This window comes from Dryobates pubescens, chromosome Z (genome assembly GCF_014839835.1).
Source record: "Dryobates pubescens isolate bDryPub1 chromosome Z, bDryPub1.pri, whole genome shotgun sequence".
Lineage (NCBI taxonomy): Eukaryota > Metazoa > Chordata > Aves > Piciformes > Picidae > Dryobates > Dryobates pubescens.
Genome location: NC_071657.1, coordinates 106,846,090 through 106,873,095, shown reverse-complemented (window position 1 = coordinate 106,873,095; position 27,006 = coordinate 106,846,090). Strand labels below are relative to the sequence as shown.

At 37.6% G+C, this 27,006-nt stretch overlaps 1 protein-coding gene across 1 annotated transcript in view; it reads right to left on the bottom strand.

Moving 5' to 3' along the window:
* Positions 1 to 27,006, bottom strand: part of COG5 (component of oligomeric golgi complex 5) — a 174,527-nt gene that overhangs the window by 88,139 nt on the left and 59,382 nt on the right. Inside the window, exon 7 of the mRNA XM_054178513.1 lies at positions 14,098 to 14,228. Within this exon, the coding sequence (XP_054034488.1) occupies positions 14,098 to 14,228 (131 nt within the window). The remainder of the gene's footprint in view (positions 1 to 14,097; positions 14,229 to 27,006) is intronic.

The window sequence follows — 27,006 nt, the reverse complement described above, 5'->3', positions numbered from 1 at the left end:
TCCTCATGACAGGAAATTGTCAAGCCTCTACAACACTCCAGTGATTTTACATTCTTTTGAGTGTGTATCAATGCTGAAAACTAAATGGAACAAAGTTCTGTACCTTTTCTGAGAAGCAGAGACCTCTTAGGAGATTTTTCAGATTTTAAAGGAAATTACTGTCCACAAATGACACATTAAAATTCTTAACATTTACATTTTAAATGTCACTGTTTCAGAGATGTTCTGTATTAGCATTATCATAGGTATGAATATTAATATTTAACAAATCAATTTACTTACTGTTGTGACTTTGGGAAGAAAAATGTCATAGAAGTTGTCTAGCACCTGAAACCCTCTGTCGAACAACTATTGTATGACCTGTCTAGAAAACTTGAAAGTCCAAAGGATTCCACTTTCTCTTTTCTGTATCAGACACTGTTTTACATGCTTACACATATTTTATTTGCCTTAAAAACTAAATAATCCCAATATTTTCAATTTTTATTCTTGTAACAGCTTTTTAAAATCTTGTGTTCCTTTGGAAATTATTCTAAACCCTATTACTGAGACAGAGTGAGCAGAGTTTAGAGTACTGTGCATTTGGTCATATCACAAATTTACATAATTACATGAATCACATAAATTTTTTTAAAGCATATACATTTTCCCCAACATGTTCTTCAACAGGAGAAAAAGAGAAGAGGGGAGAGGGAAAGGGAGAGAGAAAGGGAAAGAGATAAGGGAGAGGGAAGGGGAGAGAGAAAGGGAGAGCGAGCGAAGAAGAGCAGCTTCTCACCAACATATTTTATGTTTTTAAGTAGTTCCCTCAACTGGCAGGATGAGTAACCTTTGATTTTGTATTAGCTTTGTGCTTATGACAACCTTTAGAAATGTGTTGTTCTTTATCATACCTTTAATAAGTGATAAAAAACTTAATCCTTTATTATTTCTAGTATGTTTCTCCCTGATATATGCACAAATTATGTAAGGATAGACATACTCTCTAAAAATATAAAGTTTCAATAGCAGGAAATTAGTTTTCCAAGACAGTTCAACAGTCACAGTGTGATAGTTTCAGGCTGTGCCTTTAAGAAAGATGGCTGCAAATTCTCTAGGTGAATAGTTGGGTGTAAAAAGGAAAACGAGAGATAATTCTAAACTAATTTCATTGGTAGATGAATGGGATGTAGTTTTATGATCTTACATTCTTTTCTCATTCTGTCTTTCTGCTTGCATGCTGGCTGTTCCTGGACAGAGAGACCTCTTATCATCTAACAACCTTGAGATAAGCATTACTAGCTTTCTAACAAGGCTTTTGCACTAACTGAAATTTCCCTAACATCGCTCCTTTTCTCTTTTCTTCTAATTAACCAGAGGGAAAAGGGAAGGAGAGTTTGAGGGGGAGCTGGGGCAGTGTCCCCCTGCCCAAGAAGGATTTCTGTGTTGTTGGCAGTTTGACGTGGGTGAGTTAAACCATCACATTACACACAGCTACAAGTAGAGATAAATTTTGCTGTCATGAACTCAACAAATTTTGGTGCTGAGTCAAAGATTCAAAATTCTCTGTGGAAAAAAAACCGGAAGGAATAGAATTCAAGCTGCCCACTTCCCTTTTTGTAAGGACTATAGACAAAGATCCATTCACAAGTTCTGACATGTCCAATTAAGGCAGAAAAAGCAGAAAAATAAGTAAATGCGGCTTGAAAAATTCAGGGTGCAAATCACCATGTCACATAGCAACTGCCTACCCAATCCATTACCCAGCCTTCAACAAGGTGACTTACAGAACATAAAACTAGAGAAGATATATAATGAGTCATGGCTACATCCCACTGGGTAAGATAAAGATCTTTCAGAACACACACATTTCCACAGCCGGTTTGAGAGCTGGTCAGAAAGTGTTGTCAGCTGTGTCCAGCTACCTACAGAAGACTACAAGGGGAATAATAAAATGCTTGCTAGCAAGCAGGTGATCCAGCTCTCCATAAATAATTCTGCTATACATTTACAGCTGATGTGTAACCCACCTTAGAAAACATACTTCAGATTCATTGTAAACAAAAATTTGTTTTCTTTATTCTATCCCATTTACAGAAGCTGCATATCTGTAAGTATTAATTCTGATCTTAAAATAACTTTCAGCAGCGGAGACTGAAGGAGCTCACTGATGCACTGCAAAACACATTAAGGAGTGCTGCTGTTCTCCATGAATTATATAGGTTATAAATATTTTCATTACCTACATTGTAGTTCTATAAGAACATATTTTACATTTAGTGATCTCAAGTTTATTAATTACAGTATGTTCCACTAATTATGTCCAGAAGGTACCTTAATTACCAACCTACTTGAGCACATTCCCAAAAACTTGAGTTGAAATCCAAACAAGACATTAAGGAGTTTAAAGCTCTCCTATAACGAAGTCATTAACATTGGAAGTATTCTGAAATTAGCATCTCATACATTATATTTCTGTTCTGCAAAACCAGACCATGAAACAGCACTGTAATATTATATCACCTTATTGCTACAAAGTAATAACTTATTTACATTTGACTGCACAGCTAAATTACCTCTTGATAAGCACAAGGAATTTTTAATATGGTGCTAAATAACAGCCAAGATGGCTCTGTCAGAAACAACTCATGCCAAACCAAAGTAATTTATTTCTGTGACAGAGAAACTTACCTGTGAATTAGAGTTATGTTCTGATTTGAAGCAAGGCTAACACTATTTTAAGTTACTTTCTCTTAAGTAAGCCAGGAAAACACAGTCTATATTGAAGTGCCATACCACATCCATAAAGAATAAAGTGGCATAACCCTACTCAAAGAGTAGTTCCATGATTCATTTCAAAACTGAAAAGGCATGACAAATATACTGGTACTATTCAACATTCTCACTTATAAATCTGAACGTGACAAAGGAGATGACAAAATCATTAGAAGTTGCATATGACAATAGACCACCATCACACTTCTACAGACAGATAGGTTTAGAATTCACTAAGCAAGGACACTTAGAATCAACACGAGGTTGAAAATAAAATGAAATCTCAGTCTTTAATTAAAAATATTAATGCAGTGCCTGTACCACTAGTCTGTAGTTTTACCTCAGAGGGACTGAGAAAGGCTACCTCTCAACACTGACTGCTGACTGCTACAATATGCCTAATGCTCTAGTCTAAGTTTCACATGTGATGCTGCTGTATAACTGAATGCTATGCAAAAATATATACATGCTTACACTACAGTTTGTGTGAAAATTCTTTCAAAATAAAAACAATAATGATCCCCAGTGACAAAATTCAATAAATTCAGAGTTAGAATAAAATTCTTAGCCCCACCACACACCATGCCAGGTTTTCATGAATTCTCTGTCAGTCTCCACTTCTATGAACATGCACGGTAGTTTTTGACTACCAAAGAGATATGCTAGTTGACATCAGTGAACAACTTGATCTAATGGAAAAAATTAAGATAATAAGTAGAACCTTAAATTTAATTTAGCCTCCTCTCAATTAAAAAAAAAAAACAAAAAAACAAAAAAACAAACCACCACAGACACAGAGGTAGAAATTACAACTAAAAATTCTGACAAATAAAATTAGTTGATCTTGCCCAGAATCTGCAGAACAGTCATATAAATGGCCACCGCTTTAAGTAGTTTGTAAGTTTAGTTTGAGTATTTATGGACTCATGCTTTGTCAAAATTACACTAACTTTAAAACAGAGGCCTACAAGATGGAAGGAAAATGTAAAATGGATTCTGAGCTCTAAACTGAAACAGAAATTAACTTTGCCAGATCTCCCTTGAATATTCAGAGACAAAGTAAAAAACTTATGTATGTATAAAAGATTCAAAGGGATTGTTGACAGAGATCTTTAACTAAAATGGCTTTAGGAAAACTACTTCAATTAACATTCCATTCCTCATCCATTATTAAGATTCAGCTGTTATCCCCTTAGTATTTTCCTTTGTTTGAATGACACAAACTGTGAACTTAAGTACCATGAAATATAAATAAGGCCACAATGTGTTACAGAAAACAAAGATGCAAGCACCCTTCTAGAATTTGTAATGATTAGCAGTAGTATCTGTGGAAAAGCATGACAGTGTTTTAAAACCTTATTACTTTTATCTGGGCCACACTGTATTTCCAAGCATAATTTTCAAGGAAAAGAAAAGAGGAAATTGATCAGTTGTCCATAAAAAAATACACACAGATGCAATGGAAATAGTTTTTCCAGGGTGAGTTAAGTGTGAAAGAGAAATTATATGTAGGCACAGTTTTTTGTCAAGGTGTAGAACTAAATTCCTTCCTCCACACACAACTATCAAGGTACAATGTATGACATAATTCCAGTTTAGGTAAAAAAGTTTCACTTGTAGACTAAAGAATGAATCTAAGATCTAATTTTTAATTAAAGTCAGCGTCTAACATTTTTTAGAGTGCTTATTTTACACCAGTAAAAGCCCTGCAAAAACTTTTCTCTGAAGAAAATACTCCACAGATATTCTATAAAAATTTAAAGACTTCTAAGCTGCACTTAAAAATTTTATTTGTGAGATCAAGTTCACAGTCCAGAGTATTATTTCAGTGATTCCTTTTATTTTTGCAGCAGCTTTGCTGTGTCAAGCAGCTCAGAGCAAAGACTACTTTATTTACATGACTATACAGGTTCTTTTGAAATTCAAGACTGGTCAGTCCAATCAAAGTTAACTAGTTACCAAAGCCCCTGTAACTGGTAGCTCATAGAACTTCTTATGCTTCACACCTTACAGCTCACCATCTAATGAATGTGTCCAGCACTACTCAGGTCAGACTACATGAGCACAAGGAAGGTTTCTTAGCTCACTGTGGAAGTCTATGAATTTATTCATTTTATGATTCCTTTATAACCTGCACTGAAGCAACATAAACTCAACACAAAACACAAAGATGCTTTCCCACTGCGCTATATGTGAGAAAACTGCCAGAGGGTGTCCGGAAAGAATGCTACTTGGTATTGAAGAGTAAAATATCCTTGATCGTGAAGTAGGTTAAATTTAATTCTAAGATGTGGTGGAAGCGCTGATGCTGAAATAAGGGGAGTGAATTTTCCAAGTGTACAGAAGAATGGCTTGTAGCAACGTAACAACTGAAACACTATGAAGCAAGGCTGCTTGTATTCATTCCTATTTATCATTTTTAAAGGGGTAAAACAAGAGCCAAGTACAAAGAAAGGCAGAATGAAAAAGGCCTCATGCATTAATATCTCCCTAGGCAGAAAAGAACCCCAACAAAACGCTGAAGGTAAAAGTTTCTGTTGGATGATGCATGTGTGCTGCAGGAACGTTGTTTTCAATGTGCAGTAATAATAATAGTAATAGTAGTAATATAACAGTAATAATACTAGAATACTGACCTAGAGCTGAAGTCAGGAAACTTCTTTATCTAACGTAACCAACAACATGGAGATTTAGACTTTCCTCAAAAATGTTGGTGCTTACACCCCAGTAACTGCAAGTGTAGCACCATTAAGCAGTCAGAGCCAAATCTCCCACTACACCGACCATGTACTGCAAGACAACTAAATATTTTTGGATAAGAAATCAATAGGATTTCAGAAGTCTTCAGGGAAGAGTAAAACCTGCAGCAGAGGAGAACATGTAGAACCTTCCTATTCTCCTTGCTGGTAACTCCTACTCCAGCACACATTCCTCCCCAAATGCATACACATTTATCTTCGTTTACATGTGGTGCGGGAGGAGGGAGAGGGAAAATCTGAGTGCAGCTCATCTTCCAGCTTCCCTTCTTCTCCACTCCTGGAAGGAAAGAGTTGCCCAAAAATAAGCACCACCTGAGTTCTGGAGAGGGAATATGTACCAGCACCCAGTAACTCACGTTACACGTATGCTTTACAAAGACAGCAGAAAGAAAAGTTATCACTGTCCACCTAGCTTGCAGTGTGAGTGCAGACTTCCATGCTTAGGTTCCTTAAGACTAACAGGCAGTAGTACATGCTTCTGCATGGTCCAGCAAACAGAATATAAAGGGTACATTTTGGCACAAAATTATTTTGGTAAGGTTAAGTAAAATACCATCACTGCCATCGTTGCTACTACATCTTTGCTACATTTTCCTTTCTCCCACAGTTCCAATACGTTTACCCAACAGAAATTACAAACCAGCCATAGGATAACTGCTCAAACAATCTTACATAAATAATACCACAGATGCATCCCAGACCACAAACCTGTAGTGGTTTAAATCACAACAAAATGGGCCAGACTGAACCAGTGGATTAACCTGCCTATTTTCCAAACACAGAAGTGAGAGGAAAAGTAACACATAAAAACTCAGGATTGAGACCAAAAAAAGTGAGATAAAAATAGATTTACTGAGCAAAATCTAAACATAGGACAAAATACATTATTACCTTAGCCTATTTGCAGAAAAACCACAGGGCAAAGCAGCAGCAAGCAGAAGGAAGCAAGCCAAAAGCCCAAGCCAGAAAACTACTCCCTCATCCCTCCTTGTCCTGCTGCCATCCCAGCGGAAAAGACCAACACCTAAGAACCTATAAACCCAGAAGCAGCAACCAGAACAGGAAGCCTCCCATATTCTATCTGAACTTCAAGCCCCACAGTACTTCACTCCAGCAAGCACTTTAATTTTTGAAGCTGGCATGACTGCAGCATGGTATGAATTAACAGCAGCATATTCAACTCAATCCGTGACAGTACCTCATTGCAAAGGGGGAGGTTTGCTGAAGGACAGGAGGATCTCCAGCTCCTGCTCATCCCCATAGTTGGATGGGTTTACTTACCATTCTGCAACTAGATACTGCCTTCCTATTAATTGCAAACACAGTGTACTTACTGGGCTGAGTAAACTTTGTATACTTTATATTATTGGCATTACTATTAATACCATTTTGGCTGCTTCATTAAATCTGTTTACATTTTAGCCCATGGGTGCCTTTTCCCAATCCCATTCCTGCTGGGAAGGGTTCATTGGGTGATAGAAAAACTGTTATCATTTAGGCCCAGATATGAACTAAGTGTAGACTGGGGGGGGGAAGAAAAAAAGGCTTCCAGGATGTATTTAAGAAAAAAAAAATTCATAGGAAGAAAGAATAAACATTTTCATGCAACAAGGCCTGTTAAAAGTGTTGGCTCACTGATAAACACAGAAACTTTCAAACTAAAATACTTTGTTCAAGAACTTTCCTGCTTAATTCTTCTTAAGAATGAAGAAGAATGAGGTTTGCCAATACCTGTCTAAACCACCACTACAGTTTGTGAGGAATTATCTAAAAGATGCCACAAAGTGCAAACCATAACCATTAGTAAAAAACGACCAGTGCAGAAAGTAACATGTGACACAGGGCCCTCTGCACATTTACAATAGTAAACTATATTCTAATACTGTGCAGAAAAGCCCTAGATACTATTTTTATGTGAAAATCCTTCTATTTTCAAAATATTGGTATTAAACTTTTTTTTTTTTCTCTCCATTAATTGCAGCTCTCCAGAGTCTTCTATATTAATGGTAGCTGAAAATAATCTTGGAATACAGATATCTGAAAAGTTACTACTTGAGCTGGCACAGTGTAGATCCATTCAAAGATCAAAATCCTGTTGCACTGAAAAGTATCACAACTGACACTACTTTGTTTTACTGCTTTGCTCTTCTTTTCCTTTTTTGCTTTCAGTACCATCCCAACTTTCACATACAAAATGTTTTAAACATTAAGTAACTTAAATGCTGGAATTACAACAAATTAAAAGAGCTCAAGTACTGAACACTACCATTTCTACCTGCATTCACTATGCCTCAGGCAACAGCCACTTAAAATTCCCAAGGGTTTGTTAACAAGGTCACCGTATTTTCCCTCCACATCAATGCTGGAGTTACATGCCCATTCATTTCAAAAAGGAATCTTTTAAATCTTGTCAGTATTTTTATGCTCAAAGTATATCTTTGACTTAGCAACCTGATCTGTTAAGTAAGTGATGTCAAACACCTAATTAAACAAGTACTACTACACATAGAATGTTTCCTTGCCTGTCCTTGGGTTATCTTCTGCCATAGTCACCTATACAACAGACAGAAGTTTTTCCGACCTTTTCTTTCTGAATACATTAAGTTTTCTTTTGTGTACAAACGGTTTCAATAGGACACAAGGTAATGACATCAAGTTGCACAAGGGGAGGATTTAGATTGGATATTAGAAGAAACTTCTTGGCTGAAAGGATTGCCTACATCAAGAATAGTGTGGCCAGCAGGAACAGGGAAGTCATTTCACCCCTGTACTCAGCACTGGTTAGGCCACACCTGGAGTACTGGGTCCAGTTCTGGGCCCCTCAGTTTACAAGGACATTGAGACTCTTGAACGTGTCCAGAGAAGGGCAACAAATCTGGGGAGAGGCCTCGAGCACAAGCCCTATGAGGAGAGGCTGAGGGAGCTGGGAAGTTTAGCCTGGAGAAGAGGAGGCTCAGGGGAGACCTTATTGCTGTCTACAACTAACTGAAGGGTGGTTGTAGCCAGGAGGGGGTTGGTCTCTTCTTCCAGGCAACCAACACCAGAACAAGAGGACACAGCCTCAAGCTGTACCAGGGGAAGTGTAGGCTTGAGGTGAGGAGAAAGTTCTTCACTGAGAGAGTTGTTGGCCATTGGAATGTGCTGCCCAGGGAGGTGGTGGAGTCATCATCCCTGGAGGTGTTCAAGAGGGGACTGGACGTGGCACTTGGTGCCATGGTCTAGTAGTCATGAGGTCTTGGGTGACAGGTTGGACTTGATGATCCTTGGGGTCTTTTCCAACCTGGTTGATTCTATGATTCTATGATTATCAGGATAGGTTCTCCAGGGAGGTGGCTGAATTCCCATACCTGGAGGTGTTTAAAAGATGCACAGATGCAGTGCTAAGGGACACAGTTTAGCACCAGACTTGGTATTGGACACAATGACCTTAAAGGTCTTTTCCAACTGAAAAGATTCTACAAGAAGTACATACACCTATACAGTATAACACAGTGAGATGAAGCAATGTCTGGAGATTAAATTTAGATGACCAACAAGACAGATTGTTGTTGTTGTTGTGAAACATTTGAAGAGGTGTTAACACCAAAGAATAGTTAATGGTTTCTCTTTTCCTTTCCTATGGATTTGGAAGTACTATTTGCACCTGTATAATAAAAACACAGATAACACCTGAAGAATTATGCATAGAAACACCTTAAAGTACATTTCTTTTAATTAGTTTTGTTGTCATTACTAAACCCATTTTAATATGTGTTATACCGGTATTCCATCTTTCATTTCTTATGTACATGTTTAGCCCTTACATGCTGAGGTTGCAAGCCGCAAAATGAAAGTGAACTATACTGAAGCCAGACTTCCATTTTATAGCTATTCCAAGATTCAAAACATTCTATCATCTGTTCCTATGGAAACTGAAAGGATATTCTAGGTTATATCAGTATCAGCCGATTACATTGCCGAGAAATCTGTGGTTTATTTTAATCCATAGTTCAGAGGTATAAATTCATGCTTAGTATTTAGCTTGGTGATTTTGAATTACTGAAGCATGGTTAACAACTCAGTTGCATTACATCATGCTTTACAATAAAATGAACTGGTTTTAGATCAGAATAGACCAGAAAATTTCCTAAGTTTTGGTTAATCCCCATAAGGTTTACCATTCAGATACAGGATACAAATGATACATACTTGGAGGATATTTTTGGTTGTTAAACGAGCCATACATTGCTATACCACATCTTAACAAAATTGTTCAAGGAAGAGATAATTTAGATTTATTGAAAACTCCTTCAGCAGTGCCATGCACCAGATGGCTAGACGAAGGAATGATTTAGCAAGTTAACAAGATCACAAAAAAAAATAACCATAATACCAAAGACAAAAAATTGAGTACACATATAAAGTTACAAATACACAGATAAAATACACATATGACTACGAATACACATATAAAATTGAATAAACATATGAAGACAAAACTCTCTGCAAGTGAACAGAACTACTGTAAAAGAAAAAAATGGAAACAGTGTAAGGTAGTAGGATTTTAGTTAAACAGACTCAAATGTCAATGTGATTTTGTACAATGAAAGCCAGTATGAGAGATGTAACATGCTGAAAGTCTTCTCTGTCTACATCAGAATTACAAAAAGTAGTAAAATGGGTGGCTAATGTGAACGTAAGTAAAAAGCTTTGGATCTCATCTTCTGTCTTAAGAAAGCAAAACTGGATGATTTAAAGTTAACTATAGCTACCACCCTCAGCCTATGCCAAAAGTAGCAAGGAGGTTCAGATTTTCCTTTTTACAAATAATACTTCACTGTCCTTACTCTAAATACAAGTAACTGATTCCAAACTGAATAATAAAAAATGTCTATATCATATTGTAGTCAATCACTTTATTATGAAATAGCTGCCTCGGTCTAGTTTCCATCAGGATCTTCTCTAGGGAATCAAGATTGTGGAGTAACACGGAAATGTAACATCTACTGCCTCAAGTGTACTGTATTAGTTAAAGTTTGGATAGTGATAAGGTTAAATTCCAACTTCTAGCTTTCACAGTAGAAATAAATGTCAGAACAACAAAAAAGCAATGACTGCTCTGCCTTAAAGAAAAATGTATACTCTGGTTAGCATTTCAACTCTATTTTTTCAAGAACTTATAATATGAAGTTAAAATGATGGATAAAATTGGATAAATTGATAAAACTATGACTGGTTGTGTGTTAAACTGGAGGAGTTCTTTGTTTTCTCTACTTTACTTGCTATTATAATTTTGTAATTATGCATACATGTGTAGTTATGGACAGCTACATAACAGCGATTAATTCCATTCACATTCTGAAGTATACAAGGGCTTATATTAAAGGCATGACAAAATATGATAGCTAATATCTAAAATCAACAAAAGGCTGGCAAAAACATCTGCAAATTATGTATTTTTCTTTTGGTTAGCACAGTACATCAGTGTGGGCAACATATCACATACAAAGCTAAGGAACAAAAGATAAATGTTAAGAGCCCCACCACACAACCACAGAGCACACGAAGTGACACTCTCCTTTGTTCTTTCTTTGTACTTCTCCACAGAGCAAACAACTTTGGACAGTATATTCATATGCTTGTATGTTCATATGCTTGCACAGTCCATTTTACTATAAATCATCCAAATCCAAAGATGACACTAAGCTAGCAAAAATTAGGATGGGGATAAAATATAATAAACTAATTTAGAAAAAGGGATGTTTCAGGGAAACAGGTAGTCCTGCTAAAGTATTCAAGACTGGAAAGAAATTCAAGATCACAGGACCCTGCCCCGGCAGCAGTGCTGCAAAAGCCTTTGGCAGTAATAATGACTAACTCAAGAATACAACATTATCATATTTTTGCAAGTTTCATCAAAAAAGTGAAAAGTTAAGCCCAGTATCAGCCATTCTTAATGTGAATATCTCAAACATTTCCAAGTGCATTTGCAAAATAATCCTTGACATTAAACATTGCCCTATGAAGGATTTAAGATTAATTTCACCAATCCTCCTGCAACACTTCAAGCAGTACTACATCCACACTCAACTTAGAGGACTCTGAAATTAAATAAATTATGAAAGTTCTTTATGAACATGTCCAGAAAAATGGGCAATTATATATGTACTTTCCCCTCAAAGCCTTTGGGAGTAACAAAGAAGGCCTGTAACAGTGCAAGATATACTACATAAGCATCTATCTTAGGGAACTTTTATTTTATTTGTAAAGCAGAAAACATTGCTGTCTCTTCTCATAGAATGGCGAGTTTATTAAAGTTCTTGAGCTATCTCTCTTAAAGCAGCTTCTCCTGCTTACTATGTTAACTGCCATTAAGCTGGTTAGAATGTGAATGAAAAATAGCAAGGAGCTTAGACACTGGTAGCCCTGCTTTGATCCAGTGGCTACCATTTGTATTCCTTTTGTCAATAGGAGCAAAACCAGGCTTGCTCTTTCTATAAGGATTGGGAAGCCAAGCTTGATTGCCAGCGCTACAAAAGCCTGTTAAGTTACTTCTAGTTTATACCCAGATCGCAGCTTTAAAGATACTACCATGAACATGAGTGGAAGCCTTCACTTCTGAAGCAGTAAATGGTTAATGCCACACTTAGAAAAGAAGAGGGAAACAGTGATTTCATTTCTTCCCAGAAATACACAAAACATCAATTACAATGCAGAGAAAAAGACAGTACCACTTAGAGGTAAGTATCTGCTTTCGTAGCTGGTGAGGCTATTTGGGAGAATGTGCTCCTTAGCACATGACTTACACATCATTAAAGAAATAATCAAAATAACAGAAGTAGGGTTTTTACCCAAACAAAGGAGATCTATTAAAATGCTGAAAGCACTAGTTTAAAGTCTCTAGCGCTGCTATGTTTGTCAGAGTAATATGTAGCAGCATCTATGAAAACTGAATTCTAAAGATGGTAACCAAATTGTAATGACTGGTGCATAGGCAGAGATACCTCTAGTTTCATTTTTGAAGTTTTTCCTCTCCCTGCTTCTCCTTCAAGTGGACACCGAAATACTCTAAAATGGAGACGTAAGGCTAACTTTCTTCTTAAGGCATTGCTGAAAAGCACTAGATGAAAATTCAGCCTGTTAAGCAAGCATCTGATCTTGTGTATTATTTACACAGTAGATCAAAATGAAAGTTACAACTAAAATTACAATTGCATATAGGAGTATCAAACAACTGAAGAATCACCCGGAAAAATAGAGATGCACTATTATCAAAAGTACAGACTTGGCTACCAGAATGGACACTAGCAAAAAGACAGATAGACCACCTCAGGAATTCTGTGTAAAAAAAATAGAAGAAAAGATGAAGATCCCATGTTGGCTTATGAGAAATCACACAGCTTGGAAGGTATAAATGTCAATAAGCTTCTCAATAAAACACACAGCTAAAATAATAAATATCAAAGATATGCTATATGCTAGTCCTGTTTCAAATTCTAAATTTCTTGGGCGATGCTTGCATGTGTATTTTCTAAACCACACTATTTTTCCAACATTAAATCTACGAATCATATCGAACAACAAACCTGTGAAGCATACCAACACCTCCTCATGTAAACATCCCCACTTCCGATATGACTAAGACTAAGCACTAAAAATGTTCTTCTAAACAATCTTCCATTTGCTGGAAACAGCCCCTGGCTAAAACACAATAGGCATATACTTAAATAATCTCTTGATTACCTGGACACTGCCTGGAACACCTAATAAATCTCTCTATTTTTCAAGTGGAGTGGGATTGATTTCCCCAGGGTTTCTTTGTCAGTTTCATTTTAATACTTAATGTGAAGAGAAAATTATCAGAGAAGGTCAAATCTGACATGAAAAACTAGAAGGAATACACACTGATGAAGACTTTTGCCACATTTAAAACAAACATCCACTTGCTTTATCTTAGGGACTATTTTCATTTAGTCTTTAACATTGCATATGCTTTGCAATTTGCAACAAGCTCAATCACAGCTTGGCAACATGCTCAAATAGCCAGGAGTTTCAACATTTGAAGTAAACATGGGGTGTTCTTTTTTACCATTTTACTATCAGCAAATAGCCAAAGTTATTTACCACCATTGTGACTTCTTACTGCAGAAAATTACTTGAAATGAGAGGTCTAAGAAAAAGTCTGAGACATATTGATAATTTTAATCAATTATCTAATCAAGCAAATTTAATTAAGAGATTTTCCATTCTGTATAAGCTCTACTTTCACATCAACTGTCAGTAACTTAACCATTAGCAAAAAGAGTGTAAAAATCCAGTGTTCCAATCCTTTCTTCTCTAGTTTAAAACCCAAAACTGGTAGGAACTTTTACTAGATTTCTCCTCTTACTGTAGTAATGGGGATTTAATTCTTTTTTTTAAGAACACTAAAAAGTATAGACAAAAGAGTTTCTTGCAAACATTGTACAAGTCAATTTTGTCAATTTCATGTGTAAAAAATTATCAAATATTATTTTTCATGTTTAATTTTGATTAAAGTTCTACACAAAACAAAGGAAATCAAGCTCAGAGTACTTTTGAAAGTATAGAAGAAAGCGTATTTTACCTGAGTTTCCACACCTTGCTCAAGCAACCTTTTAGCCTGATTTTCCACCTCAAGCCGAGCTCTTGCAATAAAAAGCAGGTCATTTTCAATTACTTCTATTCCAGAGAGATCTGTCCCTTGAGAAAGGTAATCTATAAAAAGCAACAAAACATTGACAAGCATGACATAGGGCAATGAAACATTTTAAACATGCTAACAAATTCAGAGCTTAGAGTTAGTTCTAAGAGAGTATTTTGCACACAACACCTGACAGTAGAGTACATCAAAGTAATGTAGTACACCATAAAATCTGAAAATCAAAATTTTATTACTCAAGAACATCTGGATGTTGAATACAATTTATTTACTTCACTGCACTTCTCTAGACCCAGACACTGCTGAAGATATGCACAGCAAGGGTTCTAGAAACTCCAGATTCTCAGTTGCAGGGCAAGAAGTCATCTCCTTGTCCTAAAGGATTAGCCAGATTAATTAAACTTCTCTAACCAGATGTCTGAAAAAGCATAATTTGCTTTAAGATCTGAAATTCCAGATGTATTACATATGAATAGATTTAAGCTATACTTCATATATTTAAATTGTGCTTCTAAATACTGAAATCAAACACAAAAGAATGGCAAAATTTATTATCATCATGGAAACTACCATCAGTAGGGCATCTACAGATGTTCCACTCCAGACCTAACCTAACTGATCTTTGAAAAACAGCAGGAGGATGGACACCTCTTCCAAGGTGTCTTTGATTTCTGAGTGACACTCATTTGGGATGCAGGAACTATCCAACTTCCTTCAGGCTAATGAAGGCCTGCAGCATAGATTGTACTAGAACTCAAATAATTCAAATATTATGCAGTTACAGCAATAACTATTGTATGTTTTTGCAAATCAAACTGACTATGACCACTGCTTTGAAATTCATGTTTCTGTAATACAGAAAATATGACCTCATGCTGTAGGTTCCTCCAAGAAGAGACACAGCTCTCCACTTAAAACAATATAAATTAGGTTGTAATCAGATTATTAAATTGAGAAAAACAAACACTTGTGAGCATGTGTGGGTACCTCAGATTAGATCTACAGAGAAATCTAAAAGCATCTTAGGAAGGTACACAGTGAACTTGAGGAACCTTCAAAGTCAAATAACATGTGGGTTTTTGTCCTTTTCTTATCTTTCTAGATTTAAATCACAGCCCAGACCTACATACTACTGCTTATCTCCAAGATAACACAGAACTACTCTCATTTACACATTTTTCAGTATTTTGCTCCATCAGCCAGATCATTCACTGCTTTTTTTTCCCCTGTGTGATTTGCTGCTTCTTTTTCTGTGTGATCCTGCTGTAGCAAGAAGGGTTGGACTAGATGATCTTCAGAAGTCTCTTCCAGCCCCTGCCATTCTGTGATTCTGTGGAAGAACTGATAAAACTTAACGAAGTAATGGAAAAGACATTAAACCAGTGTCAAACGCTTCTTTCATAAGAAAATGTTCCACTATTTCCATTTATAACTGGGCCACTCTGACTTCTAATAAAATTATCTTCCTTTTATGCCATTACAGTAAGTTTAAGGCATAGACTTAAATTCCAACCAAGATAACTGAACTTTTAGATCTTTGCCAAATAGCCTTTCACTTTAGTAGCCACAGTTTTTGTTTATTCACAATAAACTAATCTAAACCTCAGATTAATTTTAGCAATCACATGTTCATAACTGAACACAAAATTCCAAGTGAGTCACTTCACAGATATGCAGAAAAGATCATCCCCAAACCTGCACAGGAAAAACAGTGCATAAGAAACTGAAACAAAAGGTTTAGAGAAATACTGCACAAAGTTTAGCCTGGCATGAAGTATTTAGTCTACTAAGAACAGACTTGTGAACACTTTTGTCTCTATGCATTTGCATAAAATGGATCAGAGAAAGGATAGCTGGGCAGTAGGACAGCTCACATCGTGCCACACAGACTGCTAATAAAGCCCTGTAGGCAAACATGCTGTCAAAGATGCTTTTGCTAGGTGCTACAGCAGCCACACTTACCCATGACTTTCCTGCAACATTTTGCTGTGACTAAGCTGCATACCTACAGGTGTCCTTGCATATGAACATATTAAAACAAATATTAAACTTCTGCTAACTTCAGTTACTAACTTCATTGAGCAAGAGTCTTGAATGTGATGAGCAGCTTTCTAATTCCTTCCTCTCAGCTGCACAGATTAAGCCTATTGCCACAGTAAACTCTGAAGTAGTTTCTTGGCAGTATGAGATTAAAACGGTGCAGGTATCACCAAAGACTTACATAGCCCACAAATACAAGACCAGCTGTGGAGTTCACTATGTCATAAAATCATATTCTGCAACCCCAGACAGCTTAAACAAAATTAAAATAGGGTTCTGATCTCCTAAATACACAGAAAACTCTGCAGAAGAGAACTAAAAGAGAGACTGTTTCTCCCTGCTGTATTTTATCTCAAAAATCTAAATTAAGCCATTTCAAGTGCTACAATTTTAATCCTCCTGATGGTTTTAAGAAAGGAACTGAAAGACCATGCAGCTTTGGCTTCTCCAAATACCTCCATCTGTGCCTCAGACTGGCAGCCACCTCTTGCTAAACTGCCAAAATCTGCAGCTTTGTTCCAAATTTCCTGCAATCCTGTCTTCAAAACGGAGGGTCTTTTTATAAGTACAGTGCCTAGTTCAGTAGCTGCTATGGATGTTCTTAGTTGCTCCTAACCTGTAGGGAATCCCTATAACATTTTCAAAAGAAAAGCAGTTTTCATAAGGACAGTAGGTCTATGGCAGAAACACCTGCAAGTGCTTTTCTGACATTCCTACATGAAAGAAGAAGCGGCAACACAAGCAGGATATGAACCTTTCGATAGTTTTTATCACCTAAGTGAACAACATAATATTAGAAATCTCTACACTTGTGTATTTTCTAGTGATGCTGCCATTGCAGCCAGCATGATGAAACCAAGCAGAAGGGCGTTTTTGACACAAAGGCATTCAGATCACAGCCAAAACTACAGTGTATTTAAGATCCCATTTGTATAAAATATTGCAAAGAAATTCACACCTTCCAACCTGCCAGTTTTTAGTTAGTAAAGAAACCATGACACAAGAAATACAACAAAAACTACAGGTTATTGACCCAGAGACCAGCTTCAGGCATTTGTGCTTCAGGCCCTTGTGAAATCATTATTTTCTTTCTTGCGGTACAGTCAGCCAATAACACTAAGGTCATGATCACAGGTGAGGATGACATGACCTTTAAGGCGCTTATATGGGGGCTCATCTCCCTGTTAGCACATACTCTGGGGTCTGCATATATATAACATTTTGTTAACTTTCAGAAGATTTGTGCTTTCAACAAATTAGGACCTAAATATTTTGTAACACCACATGCCAGGGCTGGATGCAACCACAACAGTCACTGTACCTACACCAGCATGGCATGCAGCCTGCTGCTCCTGTTCCTTTTGCTCAGTGCACTCAGAGACGAAACTGGAAGAGGCAGCTAGTATCCTCTAGCCATTCCTCTACTTCTCATCCCTCTGATTATTCTGCTTCTTTATGTAGTTTCATAAAAAAAAAAAGGGAAATCCTTAACTTACCCATAGGATGTTGGCATTTTCCAATCAGGTTAATTCAATTCTATTCTATTCTATTCTATTCTATTCTATTCTATTCTATTCTATTCTATTCTATTCTATTCTATTCTATTCTATTCTATTCTATTCCTTCCCTTTCAACCTTATTAAGCTTGGAAAGCACATCTGAAGTGACTTTTTAAGGATTTAAACCACAGACTTGTCTGATGAATCATCTTCTTGAACAAAAATATGCTATGTCAAGAAAGAATACATTGAACCCTAGGGATCAGTAGTATTTATAATCTACCTCTGCCTAGGGGAGTGTTAGAACTTTGTAGTTCTTAAAGAAAATAATATTTTTGTCATTATAATTCCAAATTTTCTTGATTTACTAAATGTGAGTGGCTTTTCTAATCTACTGACTGAGATTATGTTTAAAAATGTTTTAAATCAACATTTCCCAGTTATGTTAAAGGAGTTTTATAGTGATAAATCTGATGTGTATAGTACATGACATAGGAAAATGGTACTCTGAGTAACAGTGTTAGATTTTCTTCAATTAATTACCTCAACAACATAGAATTTTTCCATTATATGATTTAATATTTTTTTACCTCAAAGCTTCCTCAGTGATGATATACAATAGAGATAGGGAAAAAATCATAATTAAAACTTTAAGTATTAAACTGTTTTGGAAAAAAAGATAACTATGAAGCTAGCATCTCTATGAGCACCACGAAAACTGTATTATGCTCTTTATTTAGACTGATTTGATTTTGAGCTTTCGCTTGAAACCGGAGAATCAATCAGGTGCATTAACAAAAAGGAAACCAGGACAGCCAGTAATAAACCAATGTGATAAGACTGCGTCACTCAAGAGGCTATTTGAGCCAAAAGAGAAATCTTTCTGTGCTCTGAGAAGTAACCTCAGTGATGTTAATAAAGTGAGAAAGAAAGAAATTAGAAAAGTTACAGTGGATTCCCTAGGAGTAAACATCCAAGATCAGCATTACCCTCCTAATAATACATAACTGGCAAGAATCCAATGACATATTAAGAGGTGTTTCATGTAAGATTGGGGGGCAATGATTAAAGGAAATTATATAATTCCTGAAATTCTAAATAAAATCACAGAATCATAAAACTATGCAATCTACTTTCCTGTTTGATTACGCTTTGGGGCTTATTTCTTTTGCATGATTTTGCATGGTTTTATTATTTCTTTTGCATGACCTTATTTTGCTTCTGCAGTCTTAGTTGCAGAAAATGTTGGTGATAATTGTACTCTAAGGGTACTCTTTCTCCACAATGAAGAAAAATTAGTTTTGGAAGAAACTACTAATTTAAGTTTCAAAAAGTCAACAGGCCCAAATGATACCTAAGAGTTCTGCAGGTATTTAGGTATGCAGAAAATAAGAGGCTACCAAAACATGATTTATTAGGAAATACAGTAGAAGACAGCTATTGTGCAAACATCACAGTGCATACGGCACAGCACTGGTACTGAAAGTTTCTCTAAAATTTAAGCATCTGAACAAACTGATTGAACAAACTGATTGGCTCAAATTGTCCATTAGAAATAGCATATTTCTAATAAATACACAAAGAATATCATGACAGAGCAAAACTGCAACATTACTATTACTTAAAGCTGATTTGATCACAGGCTACCTTGAACCTGCTTTCCTGTTCTTTCACTCCAGCTAAGCTTCCAGGTTTTAGCACTCATTAGAGTTTTTCCTGTTGAGTTAGTTCTTCTTGCACCTGTGGAAACTCACCTTCATGAAACTGAATCTATACTGACATTTGCAATATTTATTTCTGTTACAAAAAATTAGAAGAGACTGGACAGACATTGAAAAAACTTATCAAATCCTTCATACAAAGAAGAAAAGTTTAGTAATGACAATCAATTTCATTCTTAAAAGGGGTTAGAAAACATTCACACATTGGTCAATCAAGAGTGGATTGATTTGTTAGAACTGCTGAGGATCCACCTGAATGTTTTTCCATTTGCTTCCAAACTACCTCAAAGTAATTTACTTTTTCAAATGGGCCACAAATCTAATCAAGCATGGAGACTTTCATGGTACTAAGGGAAATTGTAGTTACAGCATTACCTACTGAGAAGAACAAACAAGATCCTATTTCCCTCACCGCTATCTGAACCAACAAGTCATGACACTGCTGGTCCTGAATACATCCATTTGTTTGTTTTTACCAATACAGGTAACACAAAACTGAAACCAGTTTTAAACAGAGCCTGAGATCCCAACGACTAGGCAGAAACCTAAAGCTCATGCCTCAGTGAAAACAACATAACTTTTTATACTACATCTTTATTCTCTAAGTGGAATTGGTGAACGTCCTAACTTAAACAGCAATAGTCTGCTTCTTGGAGACACTGAAATTTTCCATGCAATTTTCACATAGAACTGGTGGGGAATGGCAAGAGCAGGCACAGCTGCATGTCTTCAAACTTGAAGCTGGTGACTCCAAAAAAGAATTTTTCTCCATGTTCTGTTTTAATCAGACTAATTGTTCACATAGGCTGAAAAGAATGACTGGCCCACACTCAGCATCAGGCACTAAAGTACTTGCTGAAGCAAGACTTACATGAAGCCTTTAAATCAAGTGAAAGAGATTCGACCAGTTACTATGAAGCAGTATCTTAACAGCCATCTTATACAACATAAGCTCTTCAGAACAAAAAAACATTCCTATAAAAAAGGCATAATTATGGCACCTTGTAAAACATTCAAAATAAGAATGTCATTGCTCTGTATTATGTGCCATATACCATATGCCATGTTTCAGATATTCTTCAGAAAATGATTGATTTTGTGTCTTTTGCAGATACTATGAATTCATTATTAAAGAAAATGTTATTGTATTAAAATACCAGATACATACAAAATGGCTATTATCTTTCCTTCCTTTTCCTACAAGATTCCTGCAAACATTTCCTTACTCCAATAAATGACAATAAAGTATCTTTCTGCCACTAAAGTGCCATTAAGTTCTTACAAAAACTGATCTTTATTTGTCAGTTTTGACCATCTTAAAAATCTGCTATTTGTATGCACAATACATAAGGTTTCAACTTTCAGCTGCTTAAACAACATTAAACAAGGCAAAATTGTCCTGCTGGAGTCAGAAGCTGAGAGGGGCTCATGGTGCTGTATTTCTGTTTGTGTTCCCAGCCAGCCTATTAACACACTCTTTCTGCTTCAGTACAGAAAAGGAAATAGAATGTAGTAGTCAACCAGCTGTAGTTTCTGATAGATGTCCCTAGGGAAGGGAGCCATTAAAACGAATAACAAAGCAAAACAATTCGCAGTTTTTCATATCAATCACATGCCAAGACTGGTTTAGTTTTAGAGAAATGAGGTCAACAGTACCAAAACCAAAATGCTGGAAAGCATATGATTCAAAGAAAGCAAAACTTGACTGCTCATTTAAACCCAATTATCTTCTACTGTAAAACAAACCCATCCTCTAATCTTTCATTAGGTAATGTTGCTCAAAGCCTTGTGTAATGTGACTTTGAAGGATTCCAATGATAACACGTATTCTTAACTGATTAAAGCTTTACCTCAGAAGAGAACTGAGAATTCAACACACTAAAATAAGAGATCACAGAGACATGAAAGAATTGAACTTTTTTCTAGCCTGTTAAAATGAAGGGAGATTTTTTAGGTGTACAGGCAGATTGGAATACAGAATGGCTTGTCATCCTGCACATGGGATCAGCTTTGTTTCCTTCAAATTATTATTGCTGATTTTTTTTAGAAGAGTATTGCCTGTGTATTGCTTTGATAACCATCTATGTCCAAACCTATCTAAAGAGGAAACTTGCTATTTTTCTCCAGACTGCACGCATAAAACTCAAAAATATATCTGAAGTTGATAACAATACCGGAGGAGTAGTGAGGAAGACTGACAAGATATTTTTAACATTGTATTAAAGCTGCATTTAAATTGTCTTGATGTTAGTTAGTTCCTACTGCTCTCTGAGCTGGAAATCAGTTGCCAGGCGGGATATGGAATCGATGGAAATGAGTTTGATATCTATTTTTACCATCATCACTGACTTAACAATGAGCACTGTATTTTGGAGACATTCCTGTGAAAATGCCATGATTCAGAAAATAGCTTAACACACCAAGACAAACATTACTTAGTTCTAATCACAAGTTATACCACACTACTCCCACATTCACTTAGGCCTAAGGCAAGAGCTGCTGAACTCCTTTAAGGTTCTCCCACCCACACACCATTACATCTCCCCCAGTCCTCCCCCTCCCCTTTGAATACACTCAATCAACCAGTATCTACTAAACCTGCTACTTTCTGTTTTGCCCACTGTCTCCTGAACTGCCTGGATGGCCAGGCTCAAAGGAGAGTGGGCAGCAACTCCACATCCAGCTGGTGGCTGGTCAGCCTGTTGTGGTTTGAACTATTTCTGTTCAGTGATTTTACTTTTCAGCTCAGTCTTATCTAAGTAACTTCACTTTCTGAAATTAACAGCAGGTTCTTGCAGGCAGTGTCTGCTTCTAAAAGTGGAAGTATTTGATGTTTGCAATTACTACCAAAAACTGGTATGCAGAAAGGCTCTTGCATATACTTGCTCCTATGGAGACCAAGGTCACTGCTAAATCTTCTGTAACAAGCTGGGGGTGCAGAAAGTAAAGGGCTGCACCTGTGGGGAGAAGTAAACAGGACAAGTGATCCTAAACTGGCCAACATGGTGTTCATTTCCATTATATTCAGTATGCATCTAAAGGATGATGAGGGTCAAGCCCTTTTCTTCCACAGTCAGCATCTGTCCTGCCTTTAATCCCAAACCATGTGCCATGAATGCAGTTCTGGAATCTATCTCCTGAATCCCATTCCTATCTGCCAGAGTCCACTCTGGGGCTTCCCCAGTGCCTGCCACAGCATCAGTGGTGACAATGACATAATTACCATAAGAGTGGCTGGTTTCAATATTAATTTTGCATATATTTCATTTTATTGTTATTATTGTCATTAAAGCTGATTTAGTTTACTTCTCTAATCCGGAAGTCTTTCTCCTGTATTTCCCTTTTGTGATGGCTATGAGAGCCCCGCTTCCCCAGATGAACAGGTGAACATAGAGGGACTTGATTTCCCCCTCCCAGGAGGAGGGGTCCCACAGGTCGAAGGTGGTCTATTCCACTCCCTCTTCCTGTCCAGCAAGCCTGTACAAAGGGAGACACTGCAGCCACCTTGCCTCTTTGCTCCTGCCTCGCCTATTCGAAAGGACCAACAGCTGCCGCTGGTCTCTTGGTTCTGCCATGTGGTGGGGCCTGATCTTCTCCCTGCCACAGCCACACTTCTCTAAAGGACTGAAATCCACATACATCGAGGGAGATACAAGGCCATCCAAATTTCATTTTGTATATTTTCCTATTCATCCTTATTCCTTACCCTTGTAAATCCTCCCTGTTACTGATACATATATATATTTTTTTTTATTTATTTATTTATATATTTTTAAAAATAAAATTAGTTCTCCTACTTCCAAACTGACTCCAGATTATTTTTTGGTAGATTTACCTCCAGTCTCTTCAGGAGTGGGGGTGGAGTTTCTCAGTTTTGTTTTTTTTTTTTACCATCTGAGCTCTTAAACTACTCAAACCACTACACCTTTCTCTTCCTTTTGGGAAGGGAGAGGGGCTAACAGAGAGAATCTGTGATTTGTCTAGAGGCCAGCCCAGCCTTAACCTTTGACATAGCCCTGAGGCTGATACTGTTCAGTATTATCAACTTTAATAATCTGGGTGACAGGGCAAAACTAACCCTCTGTGAATTTACGGATGTCTGCAATGTAAGGGAAGTGTTCAGCACCCTGGAGGGTGGAGAAGCAGAGCTTCAGAAAAGCTCAACAATTGTGAGAAATGGACAAACAGAAACAAAAGCAAATTAAGCCCTGTGCACCTAGGATGACATGACTTTCTGCATCCAAACAGGTCAGATGCTCATTACCTAGAAAGAAGCTTTGCAGAAAAGAATCCAGTGGACAGCAAGTTGAATGTAAACCAGCAGGACATTCTTGTGGCAGAGGCAGTCTTTCGTACTCAACTGGATGTAGCAAGGGTGTAGCTACTAGGTTGTGTAATTATTCTTATTATTGGGGCCTTGTATGACCACTTGTGGTGGTAGGGCCAAACAGGCCTAGCACAAAACCAGACAGGCCCTAATGTGTCTCTCCGCTTCCCCCGCAGGAGTCAGGGTAAGGCAGCAAAAGGGACAAAAGAAGGACCTAACATGTCTGGTAAACAAGCCTCCTTCTGGGATAAGGGCATGTGTACCGGCCATTGCTTCTCCCAGACCAGGCCTATGTTTCTGCCTTTTATGGCCACAGCCTGGCAGAATCCCTTTTTGTTGGGGAATTACTTGCTGGCTTCAGTTGCCCTGTTGGCCCAATTGAATCTCAGACAAGATATATATACACAGGCTGACTTCCAGTTGCCTTTGCCTTGCCTGCTTGGATCTGCCTTGCTTTAATTTGCCTTGCCTCAAGTTGCCCTGCCTTGACTTGCCTGATCCAAAACCTGGGACAGAAGCCACAAGCCCTATTCACTGCAAGCTAGAAAAGCCATGAGCCTTAAGAGGCAGAGCTAAGCCTCACTTCCCCTTACAATTAGAATTTTGCCGTGCCTCAGTTTACCCAGGAAAGTCAAGAGTCCATTGTGAGACGCATGATATCGCCCACCATCCTGCTGAAGCCAGACCAGCCCCGAGACCACATGGCATTTCTGCCAGCAACCTGCTGTGCCTGGCGCACGAGTGCCCCAAAAGCCTCAACGGCTAATATACAGCAGCAGCACCCCCCACACACATTTGGGGTAGAACCTTTCGTAATTAATTCATTGCCTCCTTGTCTTAATGTTTCTTGTCGAATCTCCCCCCACTGTGGCTGAGTGCCATATTGCTCACAGGGATTCTCTCTTTCTGTTATTCTTCCCAGTTTGCTTAAAATTGTTATATTTGCCTAAATTCTGTGCATTCCCACTGTAAATATACATTCCAACCATACACTGAACCTATTGGCAATGGCAATAATATTCATATTTGCCATATCTTAATTGTAAATTCATACATTATTACACCACTATACTCCATCCTTCCCAGTACAAGAAAGACATCAACAAATTTGAGTGAGTCCAACAGGGAATCACCAGGACAAGAAACAGAAGTGTATGAGTTTGAAGAAAGGCTGAGAAAATTGACTTTGTTAACCTAGGAAAGAAGACAATTATGAAGAGATCTAATTGTTGCCTTCTGCACACACACAGGATAAGAGGCAAGAGTCACAAGCTACAGCACAGGAAATTCTGATTAGGTATCTGGGGAGAATCCAACATTAACCACAGAACACATTATCCTGCAGAAATGCACACACTGTATTTTAGTATCATTAAAACTGATAAAATGTGAAACATTAAGATCTAATAATCTAAAAATCACTTTCAGCTTCTTAAGCCTTCCCTCAAAATAAGATTTGAGAAACTACCTGAAGAGCTCCCAAAACACTTTTAGTAACTGAAACCACTCTTTTTTAATTCCCTGTGATAAGATGCTCCTGAAGAACTGTAACTTTCATACATTCAGCAGCAGCATTTGCATGGAGCTGAAACCAACTCCACCTAAATATTCTGAACTAAGGCCTAGACAACAGAAAATACTCAAAAGAATATTTTTAAGCCAATACCTGAAGCAGAAGGTATAAACATGAAAACAAAACCAAAATCCATGTAATTTACAAAGTCTGTATTTTATTCTGATAATTAAGACTCTGATTTATTAAACAGAGAACAAAACACCACTTAGGCATTGCACAGGTAAGAACAGTTCTTCACATGTACTTGGACTTTTAAAACCAAATGTATTGTGCCACCAAAATAATAATACCTCTACAAGTCAATACTCTGGGTTTCTTTTGGAGTTAAGAAATGTTGCCAGTAAAAATAGCATCACAGACACAATGTGTACATGTATACACAATGTGTATAGCATATGTGAAAAAACAGAAACAGAAAATGGGGCAGAAAGGTGTAACATCCCCCAGGGGGGGACTACTGAAGAAATGAACTTACGGGTTGAGGTTGATGGGGAATGATAGTACACTTAAAAATAACATACAGAAAAATATGAAGGAATGTAACTTGTGAAAGGATACAAATACAAATCAGTTCATGCAGTTCAGTCTTACTCATCTGAAAAATTACTTTAGTGCCACTACATTGACACTTTCCTTCCCATCCCCACCTAAACCCATAGCTTTGCACTGATTGGTCATTACCAATGCCAACAGCATTCTGCTCAAATTTCAGGAAAGTATTCAGAAGTGGGGAAAAAAGTATGAAAAAAAGATTGTATTTAATAAACTTCAATTAGATGTTAATCAAGATTTTTTACTGTCAGGAAAAATCACAGAATCACAGTATATATCTGGTTGGAAGACACCTCAAAGATCAGCCAGTCCAACGTTTGACCCAGTATCGAAGGGTCAACACTAAACCATGTCCCTAAGCACCATGTCCACACTACACTTGAACACCCCCAGGGATGGTGACTCCACCACCACCCTGGCCAGACCACTCCAATGTTGGATAACCCTTTCAGTGAAGAAGTATTTCCTAATATTCAGCCTAAATCTCCCCTGGCACATCTTGAAACCATTTCCTCTAGTCCCACTGCTTGTCATCAACCTCCCTTGCTCCAACCTCCCTTCAGGTAGTTGTAGAGAGCAATGAGGTCTCCCCCAGCTTCCTCTTCTCCAGACTGAACGACCCCAGCTCCCTTAGATGCTCCAGGTAGGCCATGCGCTCCAAGCCCTTCACTAGCCTCATTGCCCTTCTCTGGACATGCTCCAGCACTTCAATATCCTTCCTATAGTGAGGGACCCAGAACTGAAACACAATACTTGAGCTGTGGCCTCACCAGTGCTCAGTGCTCACCGGAGTACAGGGGAACCATCACCTCCCAGTTCCTGCTGGCCATAGTGTTTCTAATACAAGCCAAGATGCCACTGGCTTTCTTGGCCACTTGGGCAAACTGCTGACTCATTCAGTTGACAACCAATCAACAATAGCCCTCTACTTTTCTTGGTAGAGGCAGTCTTGATAAGTGGTGCTCGCTGCCTCACCCTTTGGGAACAACTTGGGAGCATTTTCATTTTTGTCGTTGTTTGTCCCTCAGAGTCCAGAGCCCCATACCTGTTATACAGGGGCAACTGGTGATGTGTGGGAGCTGTGGGGGGAGTCGCCTGTTGCATTCAGCAGGGACCTGT